This window comes from Taurulus bubalis (genome assembly GCF_910589615.1).
Source record: "Taurulus bubalis genome assembly, chromosome: 13".
Taxonomy (NCBI): Eukaryota; Metazoa; Chordata; class Actinopteri; order Perciformes; family Cottidae; genus Taurulus; species Taurulus bubalis.
The window spans coordinates 11,068,687-11,088,593 of NC_136601.1; the positions used below are offsets into that span (position 1 = coordinate 11,068,687).

General features: G+C 40.2%; 2 protein-coding genes across 2 annotated transcripts; both read left to right on the top strand.

The window, feature by feature from the left end:
• Positions 1–7,044: 7,044 nt before the first annotated feature.
• arr3b (arrestin 3b, retinal (X-arrestin)) lies at positions 7,045–11,691 on the top strand (the record flags this gene model as incomplete). Its single annotated transcript, XM_079228628.1, has 15 exons — positions 7,045–7,049; positions 7,366–7,396; positions 7,556–7,616; positions 7,717–7,761; positions 7,849–8,042; positions 8,177–8,236; positions 8,333–8,406; positions 8,517–8,652; positions 8,744–8,828; positions 9,086–9,158; positions 9,405–9,542; positions 9,707–9,784; positions 9,893–9,916; positions 10,016–10,065; positions 11,600–11,691. 15 exons carry the CDS (start codon positions 7,045–7,047, stop codon positions 11,689–11,691), a joined length of 1,146 nt encoding a protein of 381 aa, XP_079084754.1.
• A 732-nt stretch (positions 11,692–12,423) lies between these two features.
• Positions 12,424–19,823, top strand: rab41 (RAB41, member RAS oncogene family). The gene is made up of 8 exons (XM_079228490.1): positions 12,424–12,560; positions 13,672–13,730; positions 14,017–14,070; positions 14,366–14,471; positions 15,408–15,519; positions 15,961–16,054; positions 17,445–17,511; positions 17,867–19,823. Exons 1-8 carry the CDS (start codon positions 12,482–12,484, stop codon positions 17,929–17,931), a joined length of 636 nt encoding a protein of 211 aa, XP_079084616.1. The 5' UTR covers positions 12,424–12,481; the 3' UTR covers positions 17,932–19,823.
• The last annotated feature ends 84 nt before the right edge of the window (positions 19,824–19,907 follow it).

Sequence of the window (19,907 nt, forward strand, 5' to 3'; positions counted from 1 at the left end):
GAAATGTGCCGACCACCAACCGCAGCCCCATAAAACAAATAGACACATGTCCGTCCCAATTTGATGACATATATATTCAACCCACAATCTATAATCAGTACTTCTCAACATTGCTGTGGGCAATCTACAGCACATCATTTAAAGAGATTCCATTGAGGCTGTACAGCAGTGCTTTAAGAAAAGAAATGCTAAAAAAAAAAGTACTAAACACGTGCTGCTGAATGTCATTATTTTGCAGGTATTTGCAGCAAGGCCGAGCTCCTTCTTGTGGCACTAGTGCGTGGCAGTCGTCAGTCAGGTGTCAGGACTGTGGCACCTCTCTGACTTCTGCCCCCCTAGTGGTGGCACCTCTCTGACTTCTGCCCCCCTAGTGGTGGCACCTCTCTGACTTCTGCCCCCCTAGTGGTGGCACCTCTCTGACTTCTGGCCCCCTAGTGGTGGCACCTCTCTGACTTCTGGCCCCCTAGTGGTGGCAAGTCTCTGACTAGCCGTGGCACTCCTGTGACAACTACTACTGGCACTGGCAGCTCGTGGCACCTACCGACACCTAACTACATATAAAGAGAAGTGGACATATTATTCAACTTATATTTATGCAATTTATTTATTTTCATTATTTTAGCGGATGGTTGTAAATTACTATAAAAGTAATTATTTGGAAAGAGTATATTTTGTTCCTTTTTGTTTCAAAACCAGCATAAAATGAATGTTAAACAAAAAAGGACAGGTTGCTCAGTTGACTCAACTAAAATCATAAATATGATTTATAGCAGCTGACCTGTGTAACAACAATGGGTGTTCCCAGGAAATGTGGCTCCCCCCACTTGGCAGCTTCTTTTTTTAATTTGTTATTCTTTATACAACAATTGCAACAATTAATTAATGATATATAGTTCCAGTTTTCTAACAATATTTTTTCACTGCTAATTTTAGGTTTAGTTTTCTATAACAACAAAACATTGACCTGCTTGTGGCTCTATGAGGAAAATCTGGGGATCACCGAGGTAAGTATGGTTCATCCTCTGAGACAATGAATATGTGTACCAAATTTAATGACGAAGGATTTGGTTTGAGCCACTGAAAAATATGCTGTTTAAGCTTCATCATAACAATAACCCAAGTTTTGTCTATATCTCTTGATAACATTTACCTAAACCGCAAAACTTTATCACTGGTAGCGAAATCCCATTCTTTAAAACAGCGGTTCCCAAACTTTTTAGGCCACGCACCCCCTTCTACATCCCGACCGGGTTCACGCACCCCCAATCCCCCACACCTTAAAAAAACAATGCAACAGAGCCTATTTATAGCCGCGTAAAATCGGACCAATGCGAGAACTGTTTGCTCGCGCGTGACGTTTGTTACAAGATTTAGTCCGCTGTATAAATTTCAGTTACACAAGGCGTCACTTTTAAAGAGCAATAAGGATGTCGAGGACACACGCACAGGCTCAGAGGCAGATTGCATTTCACATTTATTTACTTAAACACAGTAAGCCACGTAAATAACAAAGAGTGGCACATGCACAGGCTCAGAAACAGATATAAACAAAAAAGGAGGCGTCCATATGAGGATTTTCATATGCAGCGCAGGTGGCTCAGCCTGCAGAAAGAGAGATAGAGAGGGAGAGGGAGGGGGAGAAAGCTCACGTGAATGAGACTGCAATTGTTTTGGCTGTTTTGTAACTCTTCCAATTTTGATCTAAAAAATGTAAGGGGCTTCTGACTTGCACTGGCATGCTTGGTGTTCAGGTGGCGGCGCAAATAAGAGGCTTCAGACAGCTGTTAGCCAGAACCTCACTGCACAACACGCACTGTGGCTTCGGGCAATCTGCATTGCCAATCCAAGTGAAGCCCAGACCCAGATAATTGTCATCATATTTCCTCTTTTTTTTCCCAGTCTGATGCTCACTCTCGTTTCCTCTTTTTTCACCTTGACTCCGCGATGGGCCTCTGTGCTCCCGGTTTGTCTGTGATATCCCTTCCTCCTTCTCGGTCTCCTCCGTCTCCTCTTTCTTCGAATCCCGGTCGATTTCTTCTCCCGGTCTCTCCCCAACGCACCTCTCCGTTTCTTTCGCCTCCGGTTCCTCCCTCTCTCTCTGTCCCTTTCCTCTTTTATTACTGATAGCTTCAGATGTCCCACCTGACAGCTTCCCCGATTTCAGCCAGTGTAACATATTTTCATGGATGTTGCTGAATGAATGAAATGACGTTAGGTGCACAAGCTAGGCTAGCTAGTGTGTACGTAAAAGACAGTCTAAATTGTACGTTTTTAATTTTAAATTTAAATCTTACAAAGGGAATTTTTATAATTAAAAAATCCTACTTAATTTTTTTTAAATTATGTTTAATATTAATTATTACACCATTAGACCACCATTACATTTTTCCTCTCGCGCACCCCTTAGAGGCAGCTCGCGCACCCCCACACTTTGGGAATCCCTGCTTTAGAGAAAGATTATTCCTCTCTCTTCTCCATTCAGATCTAAATGCTGCTTATGCAAGCAGTGGTTTGGGCAGAATACTGAGAAAGACACTGAGACAAGATGTACTCCATTTCTAGGAACCGCCTGCTCACCTTCATCTTCCAGGAAGGCTGTGAGATCGTTTTTTGAATTTACTTAGCATTGTTTTAGACACCGGATGACAGAGAGGCTTGAGCAGCTGGAAAGAGCTGGAAAGAGACAACATTACTCTATATTATATAATCAAGGCCAGGCAGGAAGCCAGGACTTGATCACATAATATGCGAGCCAACAGTAAAGAGTATTGGAGCTTTCTATTCAGTTTCATTAAAAGCCTCCACCAGAGGACAACAAAACATTCCAATAATATTAGAATATGAAAAACTATTTATTTAGTTATACAATTATTAACCACACAATCCAGCGAGCCACGTAATGAATGAGAAATAGGTTGTGAATACGTGCTCTGGCTGTGCTCATAACAGATATGCATCTTTCCAACTGATGGCGACAACAACATTTTGAAGTTACAGACTTGCTTGAATATCAGCAGCAAAAAAGAAAGTTGGCTAAAGGTCATATTGGAGTTTCAGTGCTTCACTGACAGAAAGCTAACAGGTAATCTCCTTGTCTCACTGGCTTCATCCTTGTGTGTGTGTGTGTGTGTGTGTGTGTGTGTGTGTGTGTGTGTGTGTGTGTGTGTGTGTGTGTTAAAAGTGCATTTAGCATTTAAATCAGTAATGTTGACTTTAGTACTGTAGAACAACATAGTGACAGCACTTACTACCAGACCACAGTTCACCATCGGTCCCATCTGAGTGTGTCCCTGTTAACTACAAAAACAGCCTCACTGCCCCAATTTAGCAACACGCTAAAGACTGCGTTGTTAAGAAGTGGTAATACCATGGTAATGTAATGCACTGGGACTAGTCAGCAGTCCATTTGTGGGACGATGTTGACAGTCTATATAAAGAGCTTGCCAAAAGTGGCACCAGATTAAGTGTAAGGGGCTTATGTGGATGTATGTAACCTCACAGACCAAACTGGAAACAGAAAATCCAAGAGAGAGAAAATGAGATTAACCTTATTTTTTTGTGTGTTTAGTTTGGATAGCATCAAGTGTAAAACGAAAATACAGACTACACCATATAACAAACAGTGCATCACAATGATGATCAGAAATGTTGGTGATCGGGGTGAATTAAACTTCTGACTTCACATCATAAAAATACAGCGTATAAAAGACTGGTCAATACATTCATTCAACAATTACACCAACCTTAAACCTGTCTTTACCCTAAGAGACCTGAATAAATACATCGTCAGTATTGATTGTCTTTAGCATTAACAGAACGTGTCAGTTCACACGGCAAATCAATTGAGGTGTAAAGTTTCAGGCAAAGCTGTTTCCCCCAGATGTGGTTTTGTTTGCCCAGTGAAGCGCAGAGAGGCTGTGTCAGAATGACTGTTGATGCCAATAATAGAATAGACAGAATAGAAGAAGATAAAGCATTCAGGTTATCTATTAGATAAAAACAAAACAATTTGGTAACTTGATTACAGAGCAGCCAGAGAAGCTGTTGCTCCTGATCTTCAACAGAACTTGCATGGACAGGCCTCACATGTATTGACTCTATTATCTTGTTATGACCCGACACATCAGCTGAGAGCCCAGATAGGAATGAGGTTAAGTTATGTGATTATTAATATCTATGGACACACCTTTAACAATCGATATTCAAAGCTATATGATATTGTTTTTTAACAAAATAAATGCAAGTCTCAGGATCATTATAGACTCACACACAAGTACCAGTAACACATATGTCATCCAACTAATATTAGAAAATATGGGGTTTTCAAACTGTTTTTAAGACTGCTTTTTTTCTTTTAAACTTTTGCTGTTTTAAAATGTGGGATTATAAGTGTTGGACTTGAAAAGCCTGACCACGGTCAGTTTTCAGTTTGGGAGGCCATTTTTCTGCCCAAACTGTGGCTATGAGTTTTACATAAAAGCCTCATATTTTACATACAGATACCACTGCTTCCACAAATCACCAGTCACCAAAAGCAATTGTTTGCATAAATTCTTACAGTGACATCGGAAATACTACAGCAGTGTAAAGCATGCTGCCCACAGGTCCTTAGCTGTTCTGGATTTCATTATATTAGATTCATACATATAGGAGGGAATATGCATGTAATCTGTAGAGCACTCATGCAGAATGGTTAGCGGAGCCCCTTTAGTGTATTAAACGCATTCATGTTATATTGGCTGTGAACTCAGATGATCTAGCAGGGTAGCGTACAGCAGTTCTGTCCTGTCTGGGCAGCTTTAAAGAGATCTCAAACCGTGCCCTCCTATGACAGTTGAATGGAGTCCAACACACACATCCAACGATCTCATTCATTACCTTCAACTGTTGAGGTGTGACAAGCCCTCCATAAAACCCTTCATCCAGCTCCCTCATTAATCAATCACTTACAGCTGACTGAGGAGGTGAGAAGATCCTCCACCAATCCATCGGATTGACCTCATAGCGCTCTGTGTGTCAGTGGATCTTCTAAAGGTCACTGACAATGAACGTGGGTCCTTTGAAGGCCACTAAACCTGTGCCTCCGACCCAAAAGACAAACTTAAACAGTGGAAATGATCGGCGTGATGACCTTTTTACAAGTTGTGAAGCCTTGCTGCTTTCACAGCAATAAGTCGGCAGGTCACTCAGATTTCTGTAAACCTGCCACAAGCACAGATTGCACAAAGCTTGGTAAGCCATCTGTCGCCCAGGCTACCAACCAAAGTCCAACTAATACCACTCGACTCCTGTCTAAGCTATAAGAGAGGAAGTCCTTGAAACATTCACAAGTAATCCATCCTCAAGACAATCCTCTCACCTTAGTGAGGCTGAAATAGCATCCCACACCTTGGCGCAAAGAAGTTAAATACGTATTGCATCACTGAGCTATGCAAAAAAAGCAATATTTCAACCAAGTTTGAACAATCATAACCTTTGAAAAACATTTGCCCACCTTTTCCGCACAGTTATTCAATAATTAGGCTTCCAAAAAAAAAGTATTTTACTTACAGTGATATTAAAAACTGTATAGAGCCGGCTGGTGTTTGGTCATGATCTGGGGAGGCTGAGTTCATTCATTTGAATATGGAGGACAGTACGTGAAAAATGTTTAGTTCACAATGTTGTTCACATGCTGCTGCACATGAACATGTTGAAAACAATTAAATTAAATAAAAACAGACAAAGACCAACATAGTTTCACCCCATGGCCTGTTAATTACACTGTTTTCATCCCACCCACAAAACTGCCTGAGTCTCTGAGCTTTCAAAGTCACATACACTACATTATTTTGACCCACGTCCTGCACCTAAATAGTAGAAGTCTAATGAATTGATCAGATTTACTCGAAAACATGCCTCTTTGTCTGTCTGGGTAAGCTGCGGGGAGGGCTCCAGGGTTGGGAGGTCATCGTATAAAAGCAAACGGGACGCAATGATTGGCACTAACTCACACGGCACGCCGTCAGTCAGCAGTGACGGATTACAGAAGACAGCAGGGAAGACTGAGGGCACAGTAAGGGACTCATTGATTGTCTTACCACAACAATAATAAGGGAACTTCATTCGAGGTCTTTAGGACTAACTTTTTTTTTTAAAGAGTAAACGTTCTTCTCACGTAGATTCATCAATGTTTTGATAACTCTGCCTTTTCATCTTTTTTATTTGCAGACTGGATCCATAACTTTGCTATCAAAATGTCAAAGTGAGTATTCAGAGTTTTGACTCATTTGCTTATTAATTCAACAGTTTAGGACAAATGGTAACTGGTTTACATTAGAGGTTAAAATTCACACCTTTTCCAATTGATTAGGGCATTAACATGTCACAAAAAAAGACTGAGTCCTCTCAAACTGCAACAGTGAAATGAAATACCAAACGTTAATCCTTTAATTCTTGTAACTTAAGTTGAATTCAAGGCACTACTTTGATATTGTGTTGTAATAAACTGATTTGTGAAACTCGACTCATTCAACAAAAAGAAGAAAGGCACTGTGCCCGCACAGAGATTTAGTCAATAGTAACTTTACAAGAAAGAAGCCCAGTGGCTTATAAGTAACACTTGTCAGACGTGAAAGAATCTCTGAGACTCCTCTAACACTCGAGTCCTCCAGCATATGGATAATTCCTGATTAAGGTGGATTGTGTGGCTGGGATCTTAGAAGAGAGATTCACAAGACAAAGTAAAAGTTTACATTTTTTTAAAGGATTATTTGGAACACATTGAAAGAAGCAAACACCTCGTTTTTGTTTATGTCTCAAAGGGACCGCACTTGTAAGACTATGTAGGGCCAGGAATCTGTAGGGAGATGATAATTGGAAAATTGATATTGAGAATTCCACACGTTTGCCAAGAAATATTCACCATTTAATGTTACAGGTCTATTCTCCGCAATATTGATTTTCGAAAACACATTTATGTTGAATTTCCAAATGCAACCCCTTTCCATATTGAGCACGAACCCGAAGGGTGGGGGTGCTATCCTGTAATTGGAAATGGCAACCATGTGGTGGGCACAATGCCTTTTGTCTGAAGAATAAAATAAGTTATTGTAAGGAAGAAAAAATGACCAGATTTCTGACGTCTTGTGTCTTTATCAAATGCACTCAGTGAGAGAAGAATTAACCCTCTAACCCCACACCCTAACCCTAATAACCCTAACCCTAACCCCTAATCCTATTTATTGTTTAAGTTGTGTTTAGAGGTTGTACATCAGGATTATATATTATTGTAGCCCTGATTTTTATGTTTAATTTGATACCTAACATGTTTTTTTTAGGGCTGAACAGATTACATAATTCACTGCTTTTTTCTTCTCTTTTCAGGGTATTTAAGAAGACCAGCGGCAACGGGCATGTAAGTGGAAGTGGCCTCTATATAGTCATTATAAAGCAACCCCTTGGTCATAGGGAGGAGTGCATTTTGTGTGTAGCTATTCCAACTCCCAGAAATAACTTCGGAACTCTTGTAACCTTGGCCGAGGAGTAACTGTTTCCTTTTCTCCGTCTCTCTCAGATTGCCCTGTACTTGGGGAAAAGAGACTTTGTGGACAACGTGGAGTCAGTGGAAGTAGTGGGTGCGTGGCACAATATCTGTTTACACATCCTCCAATCAAAACATACAGTGCATGTGCCTCTTTGTGATCGAATGCTCATGGCTATTTCTCTCATTTGCAGACGGTGTTATTAAAGTGGACCCTGCTGGTCTTAATGGCAGAAAAGGTATTTCCATCTCATTCACTGTCAATGAAAAAAAGTAATAGTTCCTAAACTCAAAGACTACACTGAATATGTATCTTTCCATTGCAGTATTTGTCTACCTTGCTTGTGCCTTCCGCTATGGAAGCGATGACTTGGATGTTATTGGGCTGTCCTTCAGGAGAGACATCTGGATACAGCGCGTTCAGGTGTATCCACCTACAGGTGCAAGCGCAGCCAAAACACCAATGCAGGAATCCCTCATGAAGAAAATTGGAGAGCAAGGATGTCCCTTTTCCTTCCAGGTGAGGGATTATACCTCACTCCATTTTCATATAACATATTAACAGTTCTTCAGACAAACATTAGATTGATCAACCTAATATCTTTACTTCACCTTTACTAATGGTATTTATCAATGTGTTTCTACTTGTTTCAGATGCCACCAAATCTCCCATGCTCAGTCTCCCTACAGCCTGGGGACAATGACTCTGGCAAGGTACTACTGTCCATTTCCATGATCCCTTTTCACTCTTATATACTACTCTAAATGCTTGACAAACAACTTATTTATTCGGGTCTTCTTCTGTTGTAGGCTTGTGGTGTGGACTTTGAGGTTAAAGGATACATTTCCGACATAGCAGACAGCCCAAATGAAATAGAAAAAAAGTATGTTTGCCCAACGTGAAACCATTGATTCAGCCCAATCTTGTGTTGCATAAAAGAACACATAGAAGGGTTAAACTGACTCTCTTTCCCTGTGTTTTTTGTGGTGTTAGGGACACGTGCCGTCTGATGATTCGCAAAATACAATTTGCACCAGCTAACAACAAGCCTGGACCCAAGGCTGATATAGCAAAGCAGTTTATGATGAGTGACAAACCTGTTAACTTGGAAGCCTCCCTTGAAAAAGAGGTACATTGAAGTGTACATACTATATTTTGGCACAACATATATAAATAACTATTGCCATAATTATTCCAATTAAAATAATTCTTGTATTTAGACTTATTACCATGGAGATCCAATCACCGTCAATGTAAAAATCAACAACGAAACCACAAAGGTTGTGAAGAAAATCCAAATTACTGGTGAGCAGCAAGGAAAAGATAAACGCTTGACTGAAGTTAAATTCCTAAAAAATGTTGTCTGTGTTATAAGAGCGGGAGAAGAGAAAAAGAACATGAGTATGGGTGAAAGTATTTGTGTAAAGTGTGTGTGTGTGTGTGTGTGTGTGTGTGTGTGTGTGTGTGTGTGTGTGTGTGTGTGTGTGTGTGTGTGTGTGTGTGTGTGTGTGTGTGTTATACATTTGGAAGGATCATTCTCACAAAGCTATTTCTTCTTTTAGTTGAGCAGCTCACAAGTGTGGTGCTCTACTCATCTGATAAATACACCAAGGCGGTCTGCTCCGAGGAGTTTGGGTAAGACGGTCTATCAAAAGAGGCTCATTAGAAGGATTTGAGATCACATTTCATGAATTCATACATTTGCATTTTTTGATAAATTAGATATTTGAAAATCCTAGTAAAAAATGCAGTCTCACCTCCAATTGAATAAATTCCAAATAGCTTTTACTGAAAAATATGTTTTGTCTGAGTTTGGATTGAGGAAAAAAGTTAAACATGTGTTATTATGTATTTATTTTTATATTTCACTGCTAAATACAGGGAGACAATTGATGCCAACTCTACATTCGAGAAGTCCTTCCAAATAACCCCCCTGCTGGCCAACAACAAAGAGAAGCGGGGTCTTTCAGTGGACGGACGGCTAAAAGACGGGGACACCAACCTAGCATCCACTACCCTGTAAGCCCCAAGTCTCTCATCCATGAGCTTACTGTGAGACCAGGACTTTTTTCCATCCTCTTATGGAGAGGTGGCGATACAGCTCTACATTGTGTCATCCACTTATGGTGTCTTAGACCAAGTCCTCAAGCTCCGAAAGCTTAACTATTCCCGTCTTTTCACAGGAGTCAAGGAGAAAAGGAGATGCAGGGAATCCTCGTCTCCTATAAAGTCAAGGTCAATCTAATGCTGGCCGGCGGAGGGTAAGGCTCAACTGAATATTGAATAGCTACGTATAATACTTCAAATTGTGCAGACTAATGGTTTATTTTATTGTTCTCTCTCTCTCTCTCTCTCTCTCTCTCAAAAAGTCTGCTGGGTGGCTTAACAGGAAGGTAAATATTGATTGTCTTTCATCTGTGGTCACATGGTACTAGTGTGCATAATATATAAATTACTGTTTTATTTTTAATGATAAAACTTCCCATTTTCAGCGATGTCACTGTGGAGCTTCCTCTGACTCTGATGTCCCCAAAACCTGCAGGTGAGTGCAGTCTTTTTGCATGTAATTGCCATTTAAATATTTCCGGAAATATTCCACTTGAACAAAAAAGACGGCATTGATTAACTATTGTCTATGTTAAATGTCATGTCCTCTCCTTCTCTCCATTTACTGCATGTCATCGCTGTATCCTGAGCAGAAGTGTAAGTATAAACTAGTCTCTATGAATGTATTGTGGCTGTGATGTTGGTTACATGCTGCTTATATTTTTCTCCTCTGTGTGTTTGTGTTAAATTACCCACAGACAAATGGATTAAAGCCCTCATTCGTTTAGGAGAGGTCGCATCCAATTCAGTGCATTTTACAATGTTCACTTCTTCAAGGGCTACAACTCATCTGAAACCTGTGTTGTTAGATTAATATAAATCTTAATATATATTAATATATCGACAAAACAATGAAATTATTGTTTAATTTGTTAGCATAAGACATGATGGCCCTTGAATTGAGCGTTTCCTCCTAGAACCTTATTGCATTTGAACCCTTGTTGCTCCACCTCCAATTGCATTATGTTGTCAAGAATTCACAAATGCAGTTGCTGTATATAAAAGTTATCTTGTAATGTAATGTTGGACTCACAGAATCGGCTGTTTGTCCGTTTCATGCTGACAGGACAGAAATCTCACTTGAGGCCGTGGAGGGTTGAGATGACCAGCGGAGGAAAATCACCTATCTAACAGATAATACAGAACAAAAAGGAACTCAATACCAATGAAGACAAGCACAAAGTGTAATTCAATCACTACAATGTGTTTTCCTCCCTGTACATATACATGTTCATGAGGCATTACCACGAGAGCTGAAAAACAGTTGAAGATTGTTGTGACATTTCTCTAATTGCCATTATAGCAATGAATAGAAAAAAATAAGTATTGTATATGTTTCTTTGTCAAAAGAAATGTTTTGTAGACTTTTCTTTCCATGTGATATATTAAGATTGAATGTGCATAAACATCCCCAAAAACCTCCTACTTGTGTCACTATCTTTTGACAAGAAAAGTTAATAAACTCATTGTTTCCCCTCAATTATTCGATTGTTTGTTTATTTTTGCTCAGTATTTTGATTTCAAAGCTTTTTTTTTTTTAATAATATTTGTTCCAACAAAAGAATAGCCTCATAAAGGCCTTTTGTCTCCAACTGTGTTTAATACAATAGTTTCACTTTTATTTGAATGCTAGATGTGTATTTTATTTGAGGATTAAAATGAACAACCACTGACACAAACATTTCTCTGAAAAGTTGCAGAAAACTAGAAATAGAAGAAGCTATAAAATTAGCTATCTTTTTGCTACACATTGATGCGCTTTAATGGCCCAGTTGCTCCAAAACTGTGACCCAAATAGAAAACCAACCACTAGTTTAGAGAACCTTCCTCTTCACCTGCTTCTTCCTCTTCCATTTGCACCAAACATGCACCAAACACACCTTGTTACAGAGCTTAGTAAAGTGCCACAACAACAATATAACTTAATAATTCCAAAGTGAGATATTTGGTAATGTGCTTTTGGCGTGCAGGGAGCACTCCTGAAGTCCTTCTTCGACTCTGTGGTGGCATCAGCCATCTTCTATGGAGTGGTCTTCTGGTGCTGCAGCATCACGACAGCTGACAGGACTGAACAGAGACTGAACAAACTGGTAAAGAAGGCCAGCAGTGTGCTGGGGTGTCCTCTGGATACTGTGGAGGTGGTGGGGGACAGGAGAATGATGGCTAAGCATCATCCCTGATGAACAACACCTCCCACCCCATGCAGGACACCCTGGCAGCTCTGCACAGCTCCTTCAGCCACCGGCTGATTCATCCCCGGTATCTGAAGAAGAGGTACCACAAGTCCTTCCTTCCTGCTGCTGTCAGGCTGCATAACAAACTGAGCTCGCAGTAGACCACAAAGCACTTAATAACACTTAAATCACTTTGGCCACTTTAATCCGTTCAACTGGTGGACTTAATATCTCAATTTGCTATCTCATACTAATGACTTAGTATCTCATAATGACTTAATAGATCAACTTACTATCTCAAAATAATGACTTGGTATCCAATAATTATTACTTAATATCTCAACATGATGACTTAATACCTCAACTTACTATCTCATCATAGTGACTTAGTATCTCATAAGTATGACTTAACATCTCATAATTATGATTTACAGGATCTTAATTTTTTCGTCAGTGTAAATGGGCTTCCATAAGAAATAGTAACGCATCCAAACGTAAATATGGACATGCAATAGGTTTTACCATCGTGTGTTGCCTCTTGGTTGCGCTGTTTTCCTTCCGTGCGGTTAAGAAAACAACAGCGCGAGCTCGCTCGGGATAAAGATACTCGCTCTTCTCCGGTCTAGACGACACATCAGCAGCCAAGTCGGCTAGTTAGCAGTTTATCTTTTGGACAAAATGTCAACCACGACCGGCGGCGGAGAGTTTGGCAACCCTCTACGAAAGTTCAAGCTCGTCTTTCTGGGCGAACAGAGCGGTGAGTGAGGGACCGGCCGAGCCTTCGTCTGCTCGGATGTGGGGATTATTTGAGAAGAAGTGTGCTCAGATTAACCTGACGTTAGCTTGCTAGCTAGCAAGCTAGCTCCTCCTGCTAGTCGGCTGCTGGCGAGTAGGATAAAGTTATCCGCCGCCGATGAGACAAAGAGTCGTGTTATTATTCCAGTATTGGCCTAGTATTCAAGAGAAATGACGAAAAATAGTGTTCATATAGCTTTTTCTCATCGCTGGCGATGATGTCATTGTGTAGTTAGCTAGCTAGCTAATGCTAACTGTGAGCTACCCAAAACACCTAAGCGTTACACGCTCACAATACATTTGACATAACGTGACTGTTGGTGATTTAGCTAAACATGTGTGTATTGCCTGATTTTTAAACTAGTGATCACTGTCCTTCCAGTGGCCACTAGTTTGGGATGCAGCCTCTAAGCAGTGGACGCTAGCTGTGCTAGATTTAAATACTTCATCAGTATCGTTCACTACTTAATTAAAGCCCCGGTGTGGCTTTCGGGACTTTAAGAACCGTCGCCTCCCAACACGAGACTCCCGCATACATTAAAATAATTCGTTGAATTGATCCGTATGTCTGTTATTGTAGCGCTTTTTCAACTCCCTGCCGCTAACGTAGCTGTTAGCTTCTGACGGCAGCAGCTCGCGGAGCCACGTCGGCCAGTGGGGTCGAGACCAGTCGGCCTTTTACCCGTTAACGTCAGCTCACGGGGACACTGCCATTATGATACGTTGTTATTTTATAGGGAGGGGGGGGGGGGGGGGGGGGTGTCTCACATAGCAGTGACGGTCTCTGTTCACGAAACAAATATAAGAAGTCGAGCCGTTTTTTATTTCCCAAAATGTTGTGGCTCCACCCATATTGCCAGCTCAGCGTGTGGGTTCAGCGGTCCACAACGATTACAGCTCTTTACTCACCGTGTGTTGTCACGGATGCATTGATATATTTTATTTTTGTCATCATATAATACAAAATGAGATGTGATATTATATGGTATTTAATCTTTGGTGTTTTGTATTGGAATGCATGGTATTTGATCACCAGGATCAAGTCTTAACATGTCTGTTGCTGTGTTTTGCAGTTGGGAAGACCTCACTCATCACCAGGTTTATGTATGACAGTTTCGACAACACTTATCAGGTAAAAACACATGTTGCACAGTGTGATGCATAATCTGTGTCTATATGGCCTGTTCCAAAAGATAATTGTTATATGACTTGTTCAGCACAAGTGTAATCAATAACGTATACATTAATCATGACTGTTGATCGTCCAGCTCCACATCCTTTGCTAGTGTGCATGATGACATTGTTAATGATTTTAGCTTCACCTGTGCTGTTCATACTATGACATATAATGTGTATATATGTAATGCATTATCAATATTGTGCCTATAATTTTTTTTAATGCAGTGATTATCTTACAGGCAACAATTGGGATTGACTTTTTGTCAAAAACCATGTACCTAGAAGATCGTACGGTAAGCCCTATATTATTTTATTGTAATTCTCATCATTCCCATTGGCATAGTTTAAAAACGTCTAGAAAAGCTTAAATCATGCATTTGCTTTTTATGTAATAGCCATCATGTATTCCCCTTTCACCATTTCACATTGTTTTCACATTGTCCTAGATTTTACTATTCATTTTGTTCGGCATGCGATCATGTTTCTAGCTTCCATCGTTATTTTAAGTTTTTGTTTTCCTTCCATCCCCTGACTGGGCATGAAATGCCCCCCACCCCCTTCCCACATTCATTTCACGGCTGGCCACAGATTCGGCTGCAGCTCTGGGATACGGCCGGACAGGAGCGTTTCCGCAGCCTCATCCCCAGTTACATCCGCGACTCAGCCGCTGCTGTGGTGGTTTATGACATAGCCAGTAGGTATCATGGCCTCACTTCCTTGTCCTTTCGCTTAGAATGTGAAAGGGCAAAAAAAAAGAGCATTTACTAGCTGGGAAATCCCACTGGACAGCATGAGAGTATATTCCAGAGTGTGTGCATCAGCTAGAGTGATACTAATGCATTTCTCCGGCACTGTGCATCGGGGTGTGTGCTTTCTTAAATGCTGTTCCATATGAGGCTGATTTAAGGAATAACAAAACACTGTCTTCAGATGTCACCTCATGGGCAGAGATCCTCTGAAACAGCCTAATAATGATTCACCAGGGCGTACTTATACATGTCTTATCAGCATAACGCTGGTCATCTCTGACCCTTCTGCATTTGGATGATTCTCCCCATTCCTCCATAAATGGCCATTTTCATCTCTGCTGCTTGGCTTGCAGTTCCTTTATGACTGTCCTATTCTCCACTTTCTTGTTCTGCCTTCCCCCTCTTTATCTCCTTGTCCTTTTCTTTCCCTCCGTTCCAATCCTCAGGTCCGACTCCAGCTTTGGGACACTGCTGGACAGGAGCGTTTTCGTAGCCTAATTCCCAGCTACATCCGTGACTCTACCATTGCCGTGGTTGTTTATGACATCACCAGTGAGTCAGGGCTGTACTCTAACCTTTCTGTAGGGGTCTACAGCAGTTTGAAGGAAGCTATCTTGGCATAGTTGCTCCTTTATGTGCTTCTGCTAATAACCTTTAGTTTATTTTCCTTCTTCAAGCTTCTCCTCTTAATACTTTTTCTTACTAACACAACTACTCTACAAGCTTTTCTTTCATAAAATGCACTGCCTTTTTAATGAAGAATAATAGCTGCTTGAGCACACTTTTAACTATAGCTAAAATATCAAATGTTTATGTCTTTTAGGGCAACATGTGGTTGATGTGTGTACAGTAATTATGTGTTTTTGTTTTTTCATCCACAGATCTGAATTCATTCCAGCAAACCTCAAAGTGGATTGATGATGTTAGAACAGAGAGGGGAAGTGATGTCATTATCATGCTTGTTGGGAACAAAACAGACTTGGCGGACAAAAGGTACATGGTTGTCTGAGATGTGTGAAAGATTGTAATTATTTTATTATTCTAGTTACAATGGTTGATGAATAGACTGTACTTTTATATATTTACTACAATTTGAAAATTCATAGCATTAAGTATTTTAGTATATAAACTGCCAAAGCCTGGAATCCCACTTTTCTTCCCTTCAGTGCATCTCATCCAAATTTTACTTTTATCATCCCATAGCATTTAACATACATGCAGCCTTTTTTAGTAGAGATTTTAGTGATTTTTTATTTGTAATTTCTTATGATTTTACTATATTTCTGTTCTGCCTTTTTTCTTTTCTTTACTTTTTCGTTTCCTTTCCTGCTCTGTTCTCTCCATGTCATTTTGATTTTTTTTTTTTTGTGTGTGTTTCCCTCAACACCACACTCCACACCACTCCCTCCCCCTCCCTTCCCGGGACCATGGCAGGCAAGTTTCTGTTGAGGCGGCAGAGAGGAAAGCTCGAGAACTCAATGTGATGTACATAGAGACCAGTGCCAAGGCTGGCTATAACGTCAAACAGGTTGGTGTCCAGCAACAGCAAGTAGTAATACTGACAAATAGTCATGGCAGTCATAATGTCTTTTAGGTTAGGGAGACCTACCTGTGCCACCTGGGATGTACAACTCATCCATGTGTTCACTATATGGATCAGAGTGTGGCTGATGAATGAATGAGTGATCTCTGAGTCGTTTCCCCGCTGCTTCATCTTTACTCAGCACAGCAGCTTCTTTCCCTTCGTCTTCTTCTCCGTCTGTCCGTGTTATAACTAAACTAACCTCTCTCTCTCCCTCACAAAAAAAAGATTCTGTGTTGAGCTTCTTTGTTCTCTCTCTCCCTCTCTATCTCCATCTCTTCCCTCTCCTTTTGGCCTGTCCTCTTTGCGATGTTTCTTTCCATGTCTGTCTGTTCGTCCATATCCCCTTTCTACTTCTACCTGAGCAGACAGATCACCACGGAGGAGGGTGAGCAGAGAGCTAAGGAACTGAATGTCATGTTCATTGAAACCAGCGCAAAGACTGGCTACAATGTCAAACAGGTAGAGATTCTGCTCTCAAGGTAGTTTCTGCCCTCAAAGTCTACACTTAACTCTTTCTGCCTTCTTTTCCCCTCTTGTGACTCACCTTGATTTGTCTTGGTATTCCTAGTACCTACTGTATCAGTTGTCTCCCCCCCTCCCAATGAGCTTTGCTTTTAGATATTTCTATATTCACTTGGTCTGCCCAGGTTTTACTTCCACTGTGCTTACTTGTTCCTCTTTTTGTCTGATCCACTAAAACTTCTGCAGCTTTCAAAATGTGTCTTTTAATGGGTTTGCTCAGTGGAGGAGTTTAGCACGCCGACCTTCAGTTTCATGCTGTTATCTCAACTAGCAATTATAATCACATTTTGTATCGTTGCTTGAACGTCTTGTGCCTGTTATTCAATGAAATTCATTATTGAGGAATGACTACTTTGATCACTTTCTGTCTCTACTGTAGACAGCCCATGTGACAGGTGGGTGATGACTATGTATATGCTATATATTGTGAGGCAATCCCATGTTTCTGTTTATACTGGGGGAACTATTCCTTCAATATTGCTGGTTGTATTGGGCTCTTGTGGGAAATGAAGCCAATGACTGAGTATGATTGCATTATGGGAAAACTGGGATTATTAGGATTGTTTCATCAATGTAAAAAAAACTAATTTTAACCCAGGATTAGCCACAAATGGACATTACTGACTGATGATTTTTTGTATCTGCCATTTCTCAGTTTAATTGTTTGAACATTTACTATGCCATAATATAAGTAGATACACTGTGCTAGACGTTTTTATCCAAACCACTCACCCCTATTTAATATAATTTGTCTTTTTCTACAGCTTTTACAAATGTGTTTAATTGTTGAATCTTCTGACTTGTTTTACAGCTGTTCCGTCGTGTCGCCGCTGCATTGCCTGGGATGGATAGCACACCGGAGAAAAGCAAAGAGGACAGTATCCTTTTTAATGCTGCGTTCAACAGAAGTTATTATTATTGTTATTATTGCCACCATCAGAATCTGAATCATTTATTGGTCAAGTACGTCGCACATACAAGTAATTTGGCTCTGTAAAAGGTGCATCACAATAAACATAGACATAGAATAAACAATACAAATATAATAAAAGCAATACACATAAATTGATAAACAACAAACATTCCAGTACTTTCGCACTGTAAAATAGAAAAGCTGGTAACAAAAATCTCTGTAGAAAGTGTTCACTGAGAAGAAGACTGCAACCAGATAGCGCTGCAGAAAATACTGAAGTGAAATTTGCAAACTCATTGACGATGTTACTTAACACACAGTGATCGACATACAACTGGAGAAACAGCCAGAGATGACCGTCACCGAGAGCAGCTGCTCATGCTAGTACACCTCGCCCGGCCCGTCTCCTCCCCACCAACAGCTTGTCTCTCAGTGGCCACTGTCTCCACCCTTGGCACGCTGCCACTGGGACGGAGGACCTGTCTTTTTCATTTTTTTCCCCTTTTCAACTCAGTGACTTTTCAGAGTAACCGTGTGGATGTGCATTACTGTATTGAAACTGATAATCTGGGGGGGAAATGGTTCAAAAGTAAACATTTAAAACAAGGAATAAGTTAAATGATATGATTTTCCTCCAGTTGCATGGCATTATATAGGATTGCAGACTGACATAGCTAACCGCTCATGAGTTATTGCACAGTTCGGATTCTTAGTGCTGTTACTCTTGTCATTGTTGTAAAGTAAAACTACTTGGGATTATTTAAATGACTCTGCAAGGTTGAGTTCTCAACCCTTTCGTATTTTAGTTTTTTTATTTTTAATGGAGAGTTTGCCTACAACTATTCTAGCTCTCAGATGACTGATTATTTCTTGATTTTGTCTTATTTTGAGGAAGTAGAGACAGGATCTTACCAGTGAATTGACATCATTGCTAACCATCATTTTACCGCATTAGGCTCAAATGAAAGAGGGTCCTTCATTGGGTATTATTTATACCGAACACATCTTAAACTGCCAAATACAACCGTGTGTTAGCAGACCAAATATACATCATTTGAGACCTTATTTAAAACAGGGCAAAAGGGACGTGTAACCAAACAATGAGGTAATAGATCATCAAAGGAAACTGTCCCAAGTTCACTTGAATGGCTACTAACCTGAAGCTGTGTCTGCATTAAAACTAAAGTAACTGTCTTTCCCAATTGTTAAATTAGCTACACGTATACTAACATGTCTGAGGAGGAGTTTTCCTTTATTAGATGCACCTAAAAAAAGAAAAAGCCAGTGTTGAGTATTTCCACGCTGATGGAAAGTTGTCACTTTGGTTGCTATGATGTACCCACCATCTCATTGATAATTTGTGTTGTGTTGATTACACTATTGCAAGAACGTGAAGCATGCTCACCATGCAGGATTTATATGGATAAGAACACAGATGCCTTGCTTGTTTGTTCACCAACGTTGTGCACTGACTCAAGCCACAATATTGTAAAGTATAAAAGAGGCCTGCTGACTGGTTCATGGCTTCAATAGTTGTTTTGTAGAGCTGGTAGATAAGCGTTTGTCCTCAGATACAGCTAATGCTTACTAACACCCTTGCTGTAATACAAAAAAAAAGTGCAGAGAAGTTAGTCGCAGTATCCTTTGCTGTAATGCTATCGCCTGTGTAGGACCGTTGGTGTTATGTGTTTATTTATTTTGTTACTTGGACATACAGATAACATTGTATGCTTGACCAAAAGTACAGAATTTTACACGCATGTTGAAAATGTTTTTATTTTATTTATTGTTTATCATTTCTGCCGAGACTCCATCTAAAGGCGACACTTGGGCCTGATTAATGTTTTTCCCTGTCTCACACTATGTGTGTGTGGGGACAGTAGCTTGGTTTACAGTCGAGGGTAAAGGCTGCACTGTCTCCAGACACACACATACACAGTTTAACATAAACCAACTAATTAGCCATAGCACAACAAAAGACACTGGTCATTTGCTGAAGCTTGTTTTGAAATGTCAACGTTTTAAAATGGATTAAACACTTTATGTAACTGATTATATCAAACGACCATTTTAACATGAGCAGCTCTTCTATTACTTGTCACTGACTAAATACTCAGCTTTGTGCTATTCTGAATCGTGTCTGTCCATTTGAAATATGCTGTCTATTCGTCTTTAGCAATGTTTGTGTGAATAATGTACTATTACTATGTGATGTATAAAAAGGAGAGTTAATGAAACACAAGTGTAGGCCTATCACATGGAATAAAATAAAGATATTTCACCAAAATGTAACATCTGTGATCCTATTTTTCTGAAGCGCGTGCACGAGTCTCCTTTCCAATGCTGTGGATCCACAAACAT

Bases quoted from the DNA above. Each gene is read 5' to 3' on its own strand.
- rab41 (XM_079228490.1), top strand. From the start codon at position 12,482: ATGTCAACCACGACCGGCGGCGGAGAGTTTGGCAACCCTCTACGAAAG. The intron at 13,731-14,016 runs GTAAAAACACAT...ATTATCTTACAG, and splicing joins GTTTCGACAACACTTATCAG to GCAACAATTGGGATTGACTT. The intron at 16,055-17,444 runs GTTGGTGTCCAG...CTTGTTTTACAG, and splicing joins CTGGCTATAACGTCAAACAG to CTGTTCCGTCGTGTCGCCGC.